General features: G+C 62.4%; 4 protein-coding genes across 7 annotated transcripts in view; 2 read left to right on the top strand and 2 right to left on the bottom strand.

Moving 5' to 3' along the window:
• Positions 1-2,123, top strand: part of ABCA2 (ATP binding cassette subfamily A member 2) — a 22,045-nt gene extending 19,922 nt beyond the window's left edge. Inside the window, exons 46-49 of one of the 3 annotated variants that reach the window (XM_017505514.2) lie at positions 162-264; positions 455-592; positions 719-925; positions 1,400-2,123. In XM_017505514.2, the coding sequence (XP_017361003.1) occupies positions 162-264; positions 455-592; positions 719-925; positions 1,400-1,435 (484 nt within the window). In that variant the 3' untranslated portion in view covers positions 1,436-2,123. Of the gene's footprint in view, positions 1-161; positions 265-454; positions 593-718; positions 926-1,399 lie in introns of those variants that run through there. The other 2 variants (XM_017505515.2, XR_005196471.1) reach the window with 2 other exon arrangements.
• C8G (complement C8 gamma chain) overlaps positions 1-14,125 on the bottom strand; it is a 618,926-nt gene that overhangs the window by 560,494 nt on the left and 44,307 nt on the right. The window lies entirely within an intron of this gene.
• On the bottom strand, positions 8,934-14,025 carry PAXX (PAXX non-homologous end joining factor). Of its 2 annotated transcripts, XR_005196473.1 has the most exons (8): positions 13,863-14,003; positions 13,723-13,787; positions 13,478-13,527; positions 13,204-13,394; positions 13,036-13,104; positions 12,792-12,876; positions 12,359-12,704; positions 8,934-9,049 (listed from the first exon to the last, which is right to left on the bottom strand). XR_005196473.1 is itself a non-coding variant. In XM_017505569.2 (7 exons), exons 1-7 carry the CDS (start codon positions 13,979-13,981, stop codon positions 12,665-12,667), a joined length of 615 nt encoding a protein of 204 aa, XP_017361058.1. In that variant the 5' UTR covers positions 13,982-14,025; the 3' UTR covers positions 12,507-12,664. The 2 variants fall into 2 exon arrangements, 1 of the variants encoding a protein (XP_017361058.1); XM_017505569.2 differs by lacking the exon at positions 8,934-9,049 and having other exon boundaries at positions 12,507-12,704; positions 13,727-13,787; positions 13,863-14,025.
• Positions 9,783-11,742, top strand: CLIC3 (chloride intracellular channel 3). Its single transcript, XM_017505566.2, has 6 exons — positions 9,783-9,858; positions 10,613-10,722; positions 10,802-10,927; positions 11,079-11,185; positions 11,264-11,439; positions 11,538-11,742. The coding sequence occupies exons 1-6, from the start codon at positions 9,826-9,828 to the stop codon at positions 11,694-11,696; spliced, it is 711 nt and encodes a 236-aa protein (XP_017361055.1). The 5' UTR covers positions 9,783-9,825; the 3' UTR covers positions 11,697-11,742.

The following is a 14,125-nucleotide window of genomic DNA, read 5'->3' on the forward strand; positions in this document are numbered from 1 at the left end:
GTGGGGCCACGGGAGGGGCCTGGGGGCCTGTGGGGCTGTGGGGGGTCTATGAGGCTTCCTGGGGTGTCTTTGGGGGCTGTGGGGCCAGGAGGCTGGGGAGCTGGGGCTCTAGCTGGGCAGCGCGGGGCTCTGGGCTCTGGGCCACGGGCCTGTCCCCCCAGGTTCGGAGATGGTTACATGATCACGGTGAGAACGAAGAGCAGCCAGAGCGTGAAGGACGTGGTGCGGTTCTTCAACCGGAACTTCCCGGAAGCCATGCTCAAGGTGCGCACTCCTCCGTGTCTCCGAGGAGGTGCTGCGGGCGGCGGGGGCGCGGGTGGCGGGGACGCGGGGCGCTGCAGACGCGGGAAAGTGCTGCGGAGCGGTGGGGGCCAGTGCGTGGTAGAGAGCGCTGCAGGGCAGGGGAGCACTGCAGGGGGAGCACTACCAGTGGCCTCTGACCTCTCCCCTGCAGGAGCGCCACCACACCAAGGTGCAGTACCAGCTCAAGTCGGAGCACATCTCACTGGCTCAGGTGTTCAGCAAGATGGAGCAGGTGTCCGGCCTGCTGGGCATCGAGGACTACTCCGTCAGCCAGACCACACTGGACAACGTGAGCACCCCAAGGGCGCTGCACACCACAACCCAGCCCCCACCTGCCCTGTCTCCTCCCCCGCCTGGCATCTCCCATCCCCCTACCCCAGGCTGCCCCTCCCCACATGCCTGTCCCACCCACCAGGTATTCGTGAACTTCGCCAAGAAGCAGAGCGATAACCTGGAACAGCAGGAGACGGAGGCGCCGTCCGCACTGCAGTCCCCTCTCGGCTGCCTGCTCAGCCTGCTCCGGCCCCGGCTGGCCCCCACGGAGCTCCGGGCACTTGTGGCGGAGGAGCCTGAGGACCTGGACACGGAGGACGAGGGCCTCATCAGCTTCGAGGAGGAACGGGTGAGCAGGCTGACCTCATGGCCGCCCAGGGCTCTGCAGGCGCTGGGCACTTCAGCCAGCCCTGCCCACTAGACCCAGGCTGCCTGGCGGCTCCAGTCCCAGGGTGGGGTTGGGGGAGAACTGGCCCAGGATGCTTGCTGTCCACAGGTCAAGAGGGCAGAGTGGGCGAGGAGGGCTTGCAGACAGGCCTGGAGAGCCCAATTGCGTAGCCTAGACTTGCCCGGGCCTTTGAGGGGCATAGGGCCAGGATGGGGCACAGGGGACCAGAGCCTGGAAACAGGAGACTCTGTAGACTCAGTGGCCCCAGACTCGGCAGATGGAGGCCCAGGAGAGTCCAGACATGGGGCAGCTTGTGGGGAGACCCTGCATCCAGGCCCAGCCTGCGGGAGGGCCAGGGCGGGCCAGCACAAGTGTTCTCAGCCCCAGGGCGGGTGGCCCAGGACGCTGCCCACGCCTAGCCTCTCCTGTGCGCAGGCCCGGCTGTCCTTCAACACAGACACACTCTGCTGACCACCCGGCGCTGGACCAGGAAGGACACACTCCGCTGACCACCCGGTGCTGGACCAGGGACTTGACAGTGGGGACCGCAGTCCCCCAGTGCCTGCTGCCAGGCCCTGGAGTGGAGGCTGAGGACCAATGGCTTCTGGCGCTGCAGCCCCTGTACTTGGCCACGCCCTGTGGTCACTGCGGCTGCCGCCCCCAATTGTGCCAAAGGCTGACCCGGCCCAGGCTGCACACACCCTCGCCCCGCTTCGCCTTAAAGCCTCGGGGTCCACCGGGCCCCTCACCCCTGCCTGGCCCTGCTCTCCGCCTGAGGCGACACCAGCTGGACCAGGCCCTGCTGGCCTTTCTTCTGCCCGGCCTCAGAACCAGCTGTTTTCCCTGCAGTGAAGGCTGATGCCGGGGCGGGCCGTAAGCGGGGCTGGGTCAGTCATATTTATTTTACTTTGAGAAGAGTCTCTCCTGGCCCTGCTTTCCTGCAGAGAGGTGGCCGCCCCATGGAACGCCATCAGCTTGGGCCAGATGGCAGGTGGCAGGAACGGAGAAGCTGGCTCTGCTGGCCATGCGAGGGGCCGGACCCACCCCCCAGCTGCCGCTGCTCTCCCACCCAGCTTAGCCCCCTCCCCGCCCACCTGCCTGGGAGCCGGACCTGTACATACTGCACAGATGTTTGTTTTAAATAAATAAACAAAACGCCTGTGGGGCCTGTGTATGTGGGGTGGGTGGGGTGGGTGGGGTGGGGAGGAGGGCCCCGTCAGGTGGGCTGGCGTCCCATAAGGCCCTGCCCCTTGGGCACAGGTGCTGGCAGTGCGTGGCTGGGCCAGCCTGGAGGAGGAAGACAGGCAGGCAGGGTGGTGGTTCACTGCCCCACAGGGCTTGCTCCCTGCCCACTTCCCCTGAGTCTTCGTCTTCCCCTCTCCTCCTTCACCCCTGGCTGCCCACGTGGGGCCTGCAGTGGCCTGGGCTGGGCTGTCTCCATGTCATGGAAGGGGCAGAGGGCTTCCAGGAAGAGGGGACCTCCAGGAGGAGCCTGTGGTCGTGAAGATTCCTGAAGGGAAGAGCATCCCAGCCGGAGGGCAGGGCGGAGGTGGAGGCTGAGGCCCCAGGGAGGCAGGGACCCCCAAGCTCAGGCTCGTCAAGGTGGAGCCTGCTGCACTGTGGGCAGGAGACAGCGCAGGGGCATAAAGGGCCCCCAGAGCTCGCTCCCGTGGTCTGGGCCAAGGTCAGACTGTTGCCTCAGGCTGTTTCAAGGCTTCTCAGGAAGGCAGAGGGTGGAGGGTGGGTGCAGGCAAGGGCTGATGCCACATAGGAACTGGCAGGGACGGGGCCCATAGGCTTGGAGCACTGGTGGGCCTGGGTGGGCTGGGCCAATGGAGCCACTTGGGTTCCTGTGAAGTGCTTGCCGTGGCCCCCCACGAGGCTGTGGGATGGGCCTGCTGAAGCCTGAGTGGCTAGGTCACTGGGGTGAAGCTGCCCTGGGCCCTGGGGGCAGCTGACCCTGGAAGAACTGAGAACACTCGCTCACTGGAGGGTGTGGGTTTGGTGCTCAGCTGAGGAAAAGGCATGGGGGAACCCCCAGAAGGCCGAGCCTGGGGCTTCAGGCAGCAGTGGCTCCATACCACCATGGCAAGGGTTGGGTCCCAACAGGAAGAGGTGGAGAAAGGAACATGGCTCCGGCAGAGCCCGTAGAGACCCTGTGCACAGGACCAGGCCAGGCTGGACCTACACAGCCGCCCACGGACGACAGTTCATAGGGAGTCGTCTCGAGCATTGACAGCAAATACGCCCCCAGCACCTTCTCAGAACATTCTCAGCCGGGCGCAGTGGCTGGAGCCTGTCATCCCAGCACTGTGGGAGGCTGAGGCGGGCGGATCATCTGAGGTCGGGAGTTCAAGACCAGCCTGGTCAACACGGTGAAACCCCGTCCCTACTGAAAATACAAAAATTAGCTGGGCGTGGTGGTGGGCGCCTGTAATCCCAGCTACTTGGGAGGCTGAGGCAGGAGAATCGAACCGGGAGGCGGAGGCTGCAGTGAGTCGAGATCGAGCCACTGCACTCCAGCCTGGGTGACAGAGTGAGACTCTGTCTCAAAACAACAACAAAAGGAACATTTTAAACTTTCAGAAAACTTGTGAGAATAGCGGAACGCACATTGCATATCCTCAGCCGACGCACGAACTGTGGAATCTTGCCACACTTCTGTCCTGCTGCCCCGTGGGAAAGCAGCAGCTACTGTGACACACGAGCCCCAGGCCCTGCAGCCTCCTTCCCTCAAGAGCCAGGGTAGCCCAGAGTTAAGAAGGGGCGCAGTGGGCTTTCCAGGGCCCCCATGTCCCAGGCATGCCCTTTTATTTATTTATTTAGAGGTGGAGTCTGTCGCCCAGGCTGGAGCGCCATGTCACAATCTCGGCTGACTGCCACCTCCAACTCTGTGGTTCAAGCGATTCTCCAGCCTCAGCCTCCCGAGTAGCTGGGATTACAGGTGTGGGCCACTTTGCCCAGCCCCAGGCATGCCCTGTAGAGCTTTTCCAAAAAACCAGGATCAGCCAGGCACCTTGGCTCATGCCTGTAATCCTAGCACTTTGGGAGGTCAAGGCGGGCAGATCACCTGAGGTCAGGAGTTCAAGACCAGCTTGGCCAACATGGCAAAACTCTGTCTCTACTAAAAACACAAAATTAGCTGGGTGTTGTGGTACCTGTAATCCCAGCCACATGGGAGGCTGAGGCAGGAGAATCACTAGAATCAGGGAGGCGGAGGTTGCAGTGAGCTGAGATGGCACCACTGCACTCCAGGCTGGGCAAGAGAGTGAAACTCCGTCTCAAAAAAAAAAAAAAAGAAAAAAGGAAAACTCAGGATCCAACCAGGAGACACCTCTTGTGTTTTGCTGCTTCCCCAGGCTCCCCTGAGCCAGCCCTGCCTTGGCGTTCTCCCCTCAGCAGGGACAGGCTGCACAGGCCCAGGCAGAGCTCTGGGTGTGTCTGATCATTTCCTCTTGGTCAGATGCAGGTTGGACGTTTTTGGCCAGAGTAGCACCGGGACACACTGTGGCAGTCACCTCTGGGCGTCCATCTGTCCCTCGGCAGGTGATGCTGAATGTGGCCCCCTGGTTGAGGCCCCGTTCTCCCTGCCTCAGATGTGGGGCAGTGACGTGGGTGCTGTGCGGCCACGTGGCCAGCCTGTGCCCTGCCCCTGCATCACCCAGGGCAGCTGCACCATGGCCATTTCCTGTGTGTATTCCATTTCGGCACCTATTCAGTGGCATTTTCTCTCACCAAAGGCCCCTTCCACTTTCAAACATATATCAGTACAGACTTGCAGGTTTAAAACAATCCACGTGTTAACACTCTTTACTGTCATCTTTTAATTAATTACTTATTTTGAGACAGGGTCCTGCTCTGTTGCCCAGGCTGGAGTGTGGTGGTGCAATCTCAGCTCACTGCAGCCTCCAACACCTGGGCTCAAGTGATCCTCCCGCCTCAGCCTCCGTGCAGTCATAGCTCACTGCAGCCTCCAACTCCTGGGCTCAAGTGATTCTCCTGCCTCAGCCTCCCACAGACATGTGCTAATTTTTATTTTTGTAGATACAGGGTCTTGCTGTATTGCCCAGGTAGGTCTTGAACCCCGGAGCTCACGGTTCCTCCCACGTCAGCCTCCCGGAGTGTTGGGATTACAGGCGTGGGCCACCGCATCTGGCTCTTTTAAAACGTTTCGGTGGTGGTAAAATCTATGCAAACTGATCATTTTAACCATTTGTAAGGCACAACCCACTGTCATCGTGTGCTCCGATTGCCCGAGCTCCGGCCAGTGGGTGCCCTCCAGCATGGCTTCTGTGTCCTCTTTTTTTTTTTTTTTTTTGAGACGGAGTTTTGCTCTTGTTACCCAGGCTGGAGTGCAATGGTGCGATCTCGGCTCACAGCAACCTCCGCCTCCTGGGTTCAGGCAATTCTCCTGCTTCAGCCTCCCGAGTAGCTGGGATTACAGGCACGCACCACCATGCCCAGCTAATTTTTTGCATTTTTAGTAGAGACGGGGTTTCACCATGTTGACCGGGATGGTCTCGATCTCTTGACCTCGTGATCCACCCACCTCGGCCTCCCAAAGTGCTGGGATTACAGGCGTGAGCCACCGCGCCCGGCCCTGTGTCCTCTTAACAGTCCCTGACGTGCTTTGGGTGTGTCCCTACCTTCCCTGCCCCACACCTGGAATCAGCATCTCTCCGAGGAGCCTGCCTCAGTCCGACCAGGGCTGCGGTGCAAAGGCCCCCAGGTGGGTGGCGTTCATTTCTCACAGCTCTGGAGGCTGAGGTCCGCAATCAGGGCACCAGCGCAGCCTGTTCTGGCGAGGGACCTTCTGGGTTGTGTGACTCCTCAAGTGGTGGAAGGAACAAGGGAGCTCTCCGGGGTCCCTTTGATGAGGGCACTGATGCTGTTCACCAGGGCTTCACCCTCATGACCCACTCACCCCCAAAAGGCCCCTTTCTTAATATCATCACTGGAGGGGCCAGGCTTTCAACACAGATTTTGGGGAGGACACAGTGTAGAGCAGAAGCCTGGTTCCTTCCAGGGCAGACAGGCTTTGGAACCACGATCTGAGCTCTGGTCTGCACGCTGCTCCTGAGGCCTCCCTGCTTCTAGGCCCTCTCCACGCACAGAGCAGGGAAAGCTCTGCACCAAGACACCCGCCCCCAGCCCTCCGGCTCCCCACAGCTGTGTGTCTCCCTTCAGAACGGAGCTGCCCAGGCCGGGCACAACGGCTCACACCTGTAATCCCAGCACTTTGGGAGGCCGAGGCAGGCAGATCACGAGGTCATGAGATTGAGACCATCCTGCCTAACACGATGAAACCTCATCTCTACTAAAAATATAAAAAATTGGCCAGTCAGTCATGGTGGCACGTACCTGTAGTCCCAGCTACTTGGGAGGCTGAGGCAGGAGAATCGCTTGAGCCCAGGAGTCAGTGGTGAGCTGAGATCCTGCTACTGCACCCTAGCGTGGGCAACAAGAGCGAAACGCTGTCTTAAAAAAAAGGGCCCCTTGGAAGGGGCCCTCAGGGAGAGGTGTCGGGGAAGGACAGAGTTTCAACCCACCAGTCACTCCCAGAGCTGCAGCCCCAGGACCTTTGCTTGGCCCCGCTGACGGTGGCTCTATGAATCAGGGGCAGGGGCCGCAGGGGACAGGAGGTTTACGGATCAGGGAACCAGGGTCTACTTAAGGTTAGTGGTTGTGAATTACTGCTTTTTCGTCAAAACATTACGAAACTGTGGTAGAAAATGTGGTATGACGAAAATGCGGTAGAAAATGCAAACAGTGTGGCCAGACAAGAAGCACAGGCTGGAAATGCGTTTCTGCCGGTCAGGGGTCACCCCTCCGACGGCGCCTCGCGTTTCTCAGCTCTGTACAAGCTGATTTTCTTCAATTTCCTGGCGTTTCCCCACATTCTTAGTTTCCTAGCACTGCCATGCAAATAGCCACAAAGTGAGGGGTTTAAAACAACAGCTGACATTGGGAGGCCGAGGTGGGAGGATCGCCTGAGGCCAGGGGTTTGAGAGCAGCCTTGCCAACACGGTGAAACCCCATCTCTACTAAAAATACAAAAGATTAGCCAGGTGTGGTGACGGACTCCTGTAATCCCAGCTACTCGGGAGGCCCGGGAGGTGGAGGTTGCAGTGAGCTGAGATCGAGACACTGCACTCCAGCCTGGGCCACAGAGCGAGACTCCGTCTTCACAATCCACTGTCGTCGGTGAACGGAAGCTCACTGCCCAGCAGCCTGGAGGTTAGACACGGGGACGGGCGCTCGGGCTGCGCTGCCTCCTCCCAGGGCCTCGGCAACATCCGCTCGGCTCCTGGGCTGGCAGCTTCGTCACCCTGATGTCCGCCTGCATCTTCACGTGGCCCTCCCTGAGCGTCTGTGTCCAAACTCACCTGTCTACACCGACATCAGTTGTTGTGGATTAGGGCCTCTCCTACTCACCACACTTTTACTTGATAAGTTCCAACCGACCAATCTCGGCTCGCTGCAACTCCGCCTCCCGGGTTCAAGCGATTCTCCTGCCTCGGTCTCCTGAGTAGCTGGGGTTACAGACAGGCAGGCACCACCACGCCCGGCTAATTCTATATTTTCAGTACAGACGGGGTTTCACCATATTGGCCGGGCTGGTCTCAAACTCCTGACCTCAGGTGATCCTCCTGCCTCGGCCTCCCACTGTGCTGGGATTACAGGCGTGAGCCACCGCGCCCGGCCCATATAAAGTCACATTCGGAGGCACTAGGGGTTAGGACTCAAGCCTATGAATTTAAATTTAAGGGGACACAGCCAGGTCATTTACCACCTAGTCTCAGGCCCTCCCTGCAGTGGGCACGCATGGACCCACCTTCTCTGTGCTCCTCCCTGGACACAACCAGAGTCTCCCATAGACAGGGTGGTGGCTATGCCACGGAGCCACGTCAAAGCCATGCCACGCAGTGGGGCAGCCAGAACTCACTTGCCTGTCACTGGGAAACTGGCTGGGTGTGGTGGGTCACCCCTCTGGCTCTGGCATGCTGGGAGGTCAGGGCAGGCTGGTCACTTGAGCCAAGAGGTGGAGACAGCCTGGACAACATGGCAGGACCCTGTTTCTAGAAAATAAATTACTGAATTGATTAAACCGAACAAGGAAACCATGGGGCTGATTCCCAGGTGGGTGAGGGCACAGGAGGGGAGTGTTGGATGGCCACCTCGGCTCCCCAGTCCACAGCCACGCCCACAGAACACTGGGCTGCTCCTGCCGCTGCAGCCATGAACGGGGTCTGGTTTGGTTTGTTTCTGAAACAGGCATGAGGTGAATGGTCTTCCTCTGTCTTGTTGGTGTTTTTTTTTCCTTCTGAGCCACTGGTTCATGGCCTCTGTCTGTGCCATCGCTTTTCCTGTGGATTTGTGAGGGTGTGTCTGTCAGTATTAAAGACACAGGGCATTGGGGCAGCAGAGCCGGGCTGGAGGAGTCCCCGGGCTTCTCCGTGGGTGGCCATTTGCCTGCCCAGGATTCAGGAAGGCAGCAAGCGGAGCCATCACCAGTGTGGAGAAAGACGAGAGCTTGCAATCGAGGTGGAAGCAGGATGGAAGGAAACTGAGGCTCCGCAGGGTGTTGGGGCTCAGGACGACAAAGGATGGGGGAGCCACGTGGTATTTCCAGGTGGAAATACACACAGGGGCACTGTGTGTCCAGGAGCCCCAACCGTCATGGAATCCAGAGGGGTCAGGCTGGGCTGGCTGGGACAGCACTGGAGCGCGGTCGCGGGGACGGGGTGGGGCCTGTGCCAAGGCCCTGGGAAGGTGAGCAGGCGAGCCATGCCACCACAGCCACCCTGTCCAGGCTCACTGGGGCACCACACCGCCAGGGGAAGTGTGGCCAGGCCAATCCTGTGGGCGCCTGGCCTCTGGGTGGGGTCTCCCCTTGGGGTACCTCCCTGGGGCTGCCCCCCAAAGCATCAGGAGGCACAGTTGGTGACCCCAAAGGGCCAGACTGACCTGTGGGCTCCAGTCACACCAGGAGGCCGAGCAGGCTCACACCTGCGGCCCACCAACCTCCTCTGGCCTCCTGCTTCCAGCCATGCGGGCTGCGGCTTCTAACCCCTCCAGATGCTTCTTTTTAAAGGTTAAGGGGTGGGGGTAAGAAACCTGTGCTGAGTGCCAGTGGGCGGGACGGGGGAGGGTGGAGACCTGCACTGCCGGCCAAACACCAAAGCCAGGCTGGCCCCCGCCCTGCTGCGGGCAGGTCTGGAATTCGGGCCCCGCCCTGAGTGGGGAGGGCCTGCCTGACAGCTTGGTCGGTGGGAAGGGGCGGCTCCTCCAGGTGGGCCTATCACCCCTGCAACGCCCTGGTCCTGCAGACCGGAAAACTGAAGCTAGGCTGGTCGCGTCATTTCTCCTGCCCACCCCACACCCAGCTTTCTGGGCTGGGGGCCCTGACCAGGAATATTTGTCCAAGGGACGGCCATAGGGCAGGTCCTGATTTGGGTTCACGGTGGGGGTGGTCCTGAGCCAAAGCCACCCCTACCCAGGTGACACCCCTACACCCTTCTGGTCTGTAGGCTCTCCCCATGCCCCACCCACTGGTTTCCATCCATCACGCTGGCTCCCAGCACACTCAGCACCAGGTGGGTGGACCTCTGGGTGTGTGCCAGCCTCAGGTCCAGGGCAGCCCCCCACATCATTCCCCCCAAGGTCACACCCTCAGGCTCAGACACCCCAGGGTCGGGCTGGCGTTACTCAGGCAGCCGGCTCTGAACCCTGGGCAGCTTCATCTGCCCGCCTAGGTGGCTCCACGGGGCGGGCCCCTAGGCCAGGGAGGGCGGGGCTCACATAGAGACTTAAAAAGCTCCCGAGGTCCCCACCCGCGCCTGACCGCGGCAGCTCCCAGCATGGCGGAGACCAAGCTCCAGCTGTTTGTCAAGGTGCAGGGCAAACTGAGCTGCAGGGAGGGTGTCTGGGAGCGGGTGCTCTTCTGGGTTTTGCTTTCTGGGACAGGCTGGGGGTGGGCCTCCCCAGTGATGTCTGAGCCCCTTCCTGTGGATGGCTAAGAGGACTCAGCCCTATAGAGGCTGAGTAAAGTGGGACAGCCAGGGGAAGAAGGACCCAGAGAGTCACCCAGAGAGGGGTCCAGTGGCCTTGGTCCTGTTCCCAGCCCAGTCTCCTGGGGGAGAGCCCCTTGGTGGGGAGGTACCAACCAGGCTGCCAGTGGTGGAGCCTGCCAGGAGCTGTAGGTGGGTGTTCTAGGATGCGGGGTGCTGGGCTAGGCAGCCCCTCAGCTCTCAGATCAGGGACCAGGGTGGGGGCTGATGAGCTGCCAGCCACAGTGCCCAGTCTGGTGGGTGAATCACTCAGAAAACAGGTTGTGGGGCCCACCCCACCCCTGTAACCAGCTTTTGGGGCCTGTGCCCAGGGGCCTGGCCTCTGCCCAGGCTCTGATAAGATTCCAGGGGCCAGGCCCGCCCCAGGCCTCCAAGCTCCCAGCACCCCCTCTGCGCCCCTCCCCACGTCCTGGGGACCCAGTCAAGGGCCCTCACTGGGCACTTGGAAGTCACACCAACCAAGCTGGAGCCCTGGCGTCCCTCCAGTTCCGCTGGCAGTGGGAGGCAGGTCCCATCCAGCCTGGTGGCAGGATGCCTGGGTCTGCTCCCAGCCCTGACCCCCGCTCCACCCACCCAGGCAAGTGAGGACGGGGAGAGCGTGGGGCACTGCCCCTCCTGCCAGCGGCTCTTCATGGTTCTGCTCCTCAAGGGCGTACCCTTCACTCTCACCACTGTGGACACGCGCAGGTGAGGCCCACCCTGGGGACGCCTGCCTGGCCTCACACACCAGTGGGCCAGCCTCCTCCCACCCTGCTGCTGCCCACAGATCCCCAGACGTGCTGAAGGACTTCGCCCCTGGCTCGCAGCTGCCCATCCTGCTCTGTGACAGCGAGGCCAAGACAGACACGCTGCAGATCGAGGACTTTCTGGAGGAGACGTTGGGGCCGCCGGAGTGAGAGACCAAGCAGGGTGGGGGGACTAAGGGGGAGGACCCAGGGAGGCCGCGCCCAGGACAGAGCCCAGGAAAGCTTTTCGGGGTACTGTGGGGCCGGGACAGGGCAGCGGCCAGTCTGATGGAGTCTCTCACCCCCACATCCCCGCAGCTTCCCCAGCCTGGCGCCTCGGTACAGGGAGGCCAACACCGCCGGCAATGACATTTTCCACAAGTTCTCCGTGTTCATCAAGAACCCGCTGCCGGCGCAGGACGAAGGTGAGGCGAGGTCAGGGGGCTGGGTGCCCAGGCGGGAGGGCGCCCTGGGCGGGGTCCTCACTGCGCCGCCGCCCGCAGCCCTGTACCAGCAGCTGCTGCGCGCCCTCGCCAGGCTGGACAGCTACCTGCGTGCGCCCCTGGAGCACGAGCTGGCGCTGGAGCCGCAGCTGCGCGAGTCCCGCCGCCGCTTCCTAGACGGCGACCGGCTCACGCTGGCGGACTGCAGCCTGCTGCCCAAGCTGAACATCGTCGACGTGAGCGCGGGGGACAGGGGGAGGACGAGCGCCAGGGGGCCCGGGGCGCTGGGGACGGCAGGTCCTGACCGCGGCCCCCCACTCCCACCCGCCCGCAGACCGTGTGCGCGCACTTCCGCCAGGCGCCCATCCCCGCGGAGCTGCGCGGAGTCCGCCGATACCTGGACAGCGCGCTGCAGGAGAAGGAGTTCAAGTACACGTGTCCGCATAGCGCCGAGATATTGGCCGCCTACCGGCCCGCCGTGCACCCCCGCTAGCGCCCCGCCCCGCCTCTGCCGCCTGATAAAGGCATCTCTGTCCGAAGTGAGCGTGTCCTGTCATCTGAGGGGCCAGAGGCCCCATGATCAGTGCCCCCAGTCGGGGGTGCTTCCCACCCCCAAACCCCTTGGTGGGACGCTCAGCTGAATAGCCCAGAACCACAGGGGCCGGAGAGCCAGGATAGGGCGGGTCCCATCCCCCACACTAAGTGCACAGACTCCAGGTCTCCTGCAACAAGTGGCCTCAGGGATCACCAGGACCGGATTGGGCTCCCAAACCAGTCAGGCCGGGGTGGGGCGGGGTGCCCCAGGTGGATGGGGGCTGACTACATTCCTCAATCCTGTCCCAGGGGCAGGCTCCCCCCTCCCCACAGGGCCACTTCCACAGCATCTTGGAGGTCTGGGATCTGCACAGGACGTTCTGTGGGCATCTCCTATGGGGCTCTGTGCCTTGCCTGGGTGCAGCCTGGGAGCGTGGGAACAGAGTTCTAAGCCTTGGGGACCCTGGCCCCACCTGGCTGGGCCCCTCTCGGCTCCTGGGTGCAGCCTGGGAGGGTGGGAACAGAGTTCTTGCCCTGGGGACCCTGGCCCCACCTGGCTGGGCCCCTCTCAGCTCTGGGCTGGTAGGGCTGGGATAGCTGGACAGGTCTGAGAAAGCTCACCTCCCTCCAGCCCAGCAAGGAAGTCTCCAGGGAGCTGAGACGCTGCTGCATCTGTTCACATGCTGTGGCCCCACACCCAGAGTGTAGGCCCAGGGACCTTCCCTGCTCCCTTCCCAGGCCAATGCAGGAGCCAGAGCCCCACCAGAGCCTCCAGCCAAAGGAGCCGTTTATTTGATGGTGAAGGAACTTGAGGAGCCGCCTTAGTCCTGGCCCAGGATGGGCAGGTGGAGGTGGTGGTGGGGTCTCTAATGGGGCCTCTCCCCTCACAGGCAGGCACCCCACAGGACCACACTTGGTACTGCACCTTCAGGCATCTTCAAAGTCCACGCCACCAGCTGGTTTCTTACTGGGAGGGAAGAAGGGTGTCACTATGGTGCAGAGAAAGGGGTGGGTCCAGTTGGACCCTCGGTGTGGGAGGCTGGTGGGCGAGTACCTCTTGAAGCCGGGGTTGATGAGAGACTCCCCCGGACACCGCCTCTTGACTCCAGGTCCTGGGCCACCTCTCTGGGGATCTGGGTCTGGGAGAAACGGGATGGGGCGGCTCCTGAAGCTGACAGCATCCCAGCCACAACCTCCTCCAAAGAGACAGAGACTCTGGAGTGTGAGGCTTGTTCAGGAAAACCAGTTCCAGAGTCAAGAGCTCAGCCCTACTTGAGTCACAGGAGGACATGCCTTACCTGGTAAGAAGAGCTGAGGCGCTGCAGGCTGGGAGCTCTTCCTGGGGCTGGCAGCCGTCTGTTCTGCAGCTGGGGAAGAAAGCCCGTGGGAGCCCTGCTCAGTGCCAGGAGTGGGGGCAAGAGCAGGGGAGCCTCGTGAAAGCATGAGGTGCCCACTCCCAACCCTACCTGCCAGGCGCCGCTCCAGGCTGCACACACGTTGTGCCAGGTCCAGTGTCAGTGCCTGCAGCCTGGGGGCTGCCTCTGGGCCTGGTACTTTGGAGAGGTCAAAGGCCAATGGCGAGGGCCCCCCTGAAAGGGTCAGGGATGCTCTGTCCTCCTGCAGGGTCAGAGCCACAGCTTGCTGCTCACAGGCTGCCCTGGGAGAGGAGAGGTGCTGAGAGCTGTGGCCAGACCCTCCTGCTCGCCACCCAGTCACCCTCCCTCCCTGCTTGGGTCTCACCTGAACCGGGGCGTGATGTCCTCAGCCGCACTCAGGCCAAAACGGGCTTTCTAGAGAGCACAGGGGCTCGTCACCAGGTACCTAGGACCCGAGACCCACTGGGAGCACCCGAAAGCTGCCCGACCCCAGCTCCACTTGGGACCCCTGGCGAATGTAAAGACTGCAGCTACAGGGCGGGCAGGAATCCCAGAGGTCGGTCACCCCACGGGCGACCGGTTCCCAGACCCGCCCGGGCGCCCAGTTACCCACGAGGGCCGCCAGGCTGTCCGGCGTGAAGTGGGTGCTCCAAAGCTCCGCGGCGTCGGTCACGCTGGGGGGAGGGCTCGTCAGCGGGGCCGCCCGCGGAGCTCCCCGCACCCCCGCGTCCCCGCGGACCCCCACTCACTACAGGTTGAAGCCGCCGCGGTCTCCCTCTCCGCTTCCCTCCCCTTCGCAGTAGCACACGAAGCGGGGCGGCTCGGGGCCCGGCGGCAGCGTGCAGAGCGGCGGTGACAGCGCCTCCATGGCGGCCGGCGAGCGCGAACCCGGCGGGGCGGGGCTTGGCGCCGAGGGGGCGGGGCTGCGGGCTCAGGGCGCCTGCGCGGAAGAACGGCTTCCGGAGCCCGGCGTGGGCCCGTGGCGGGACTTAGGGAGCTAGCGCGGGGCGGA

Source organism: Cebus imitator, unplaced genomic scaffold (assembly GCF_001604975.1).
Source record: "Cebus imitator isolate Cc_AM_T3 unplaced genomic scaffold, Cebus_imitator-1.0 Scaffold339, whole genome shotgun sequence".
Lineage (NCBI taxonomy): Eukaryota > Metazoa > Chordata > Mammalia > Primates > Cebidae > Cebus > Cebus imitator.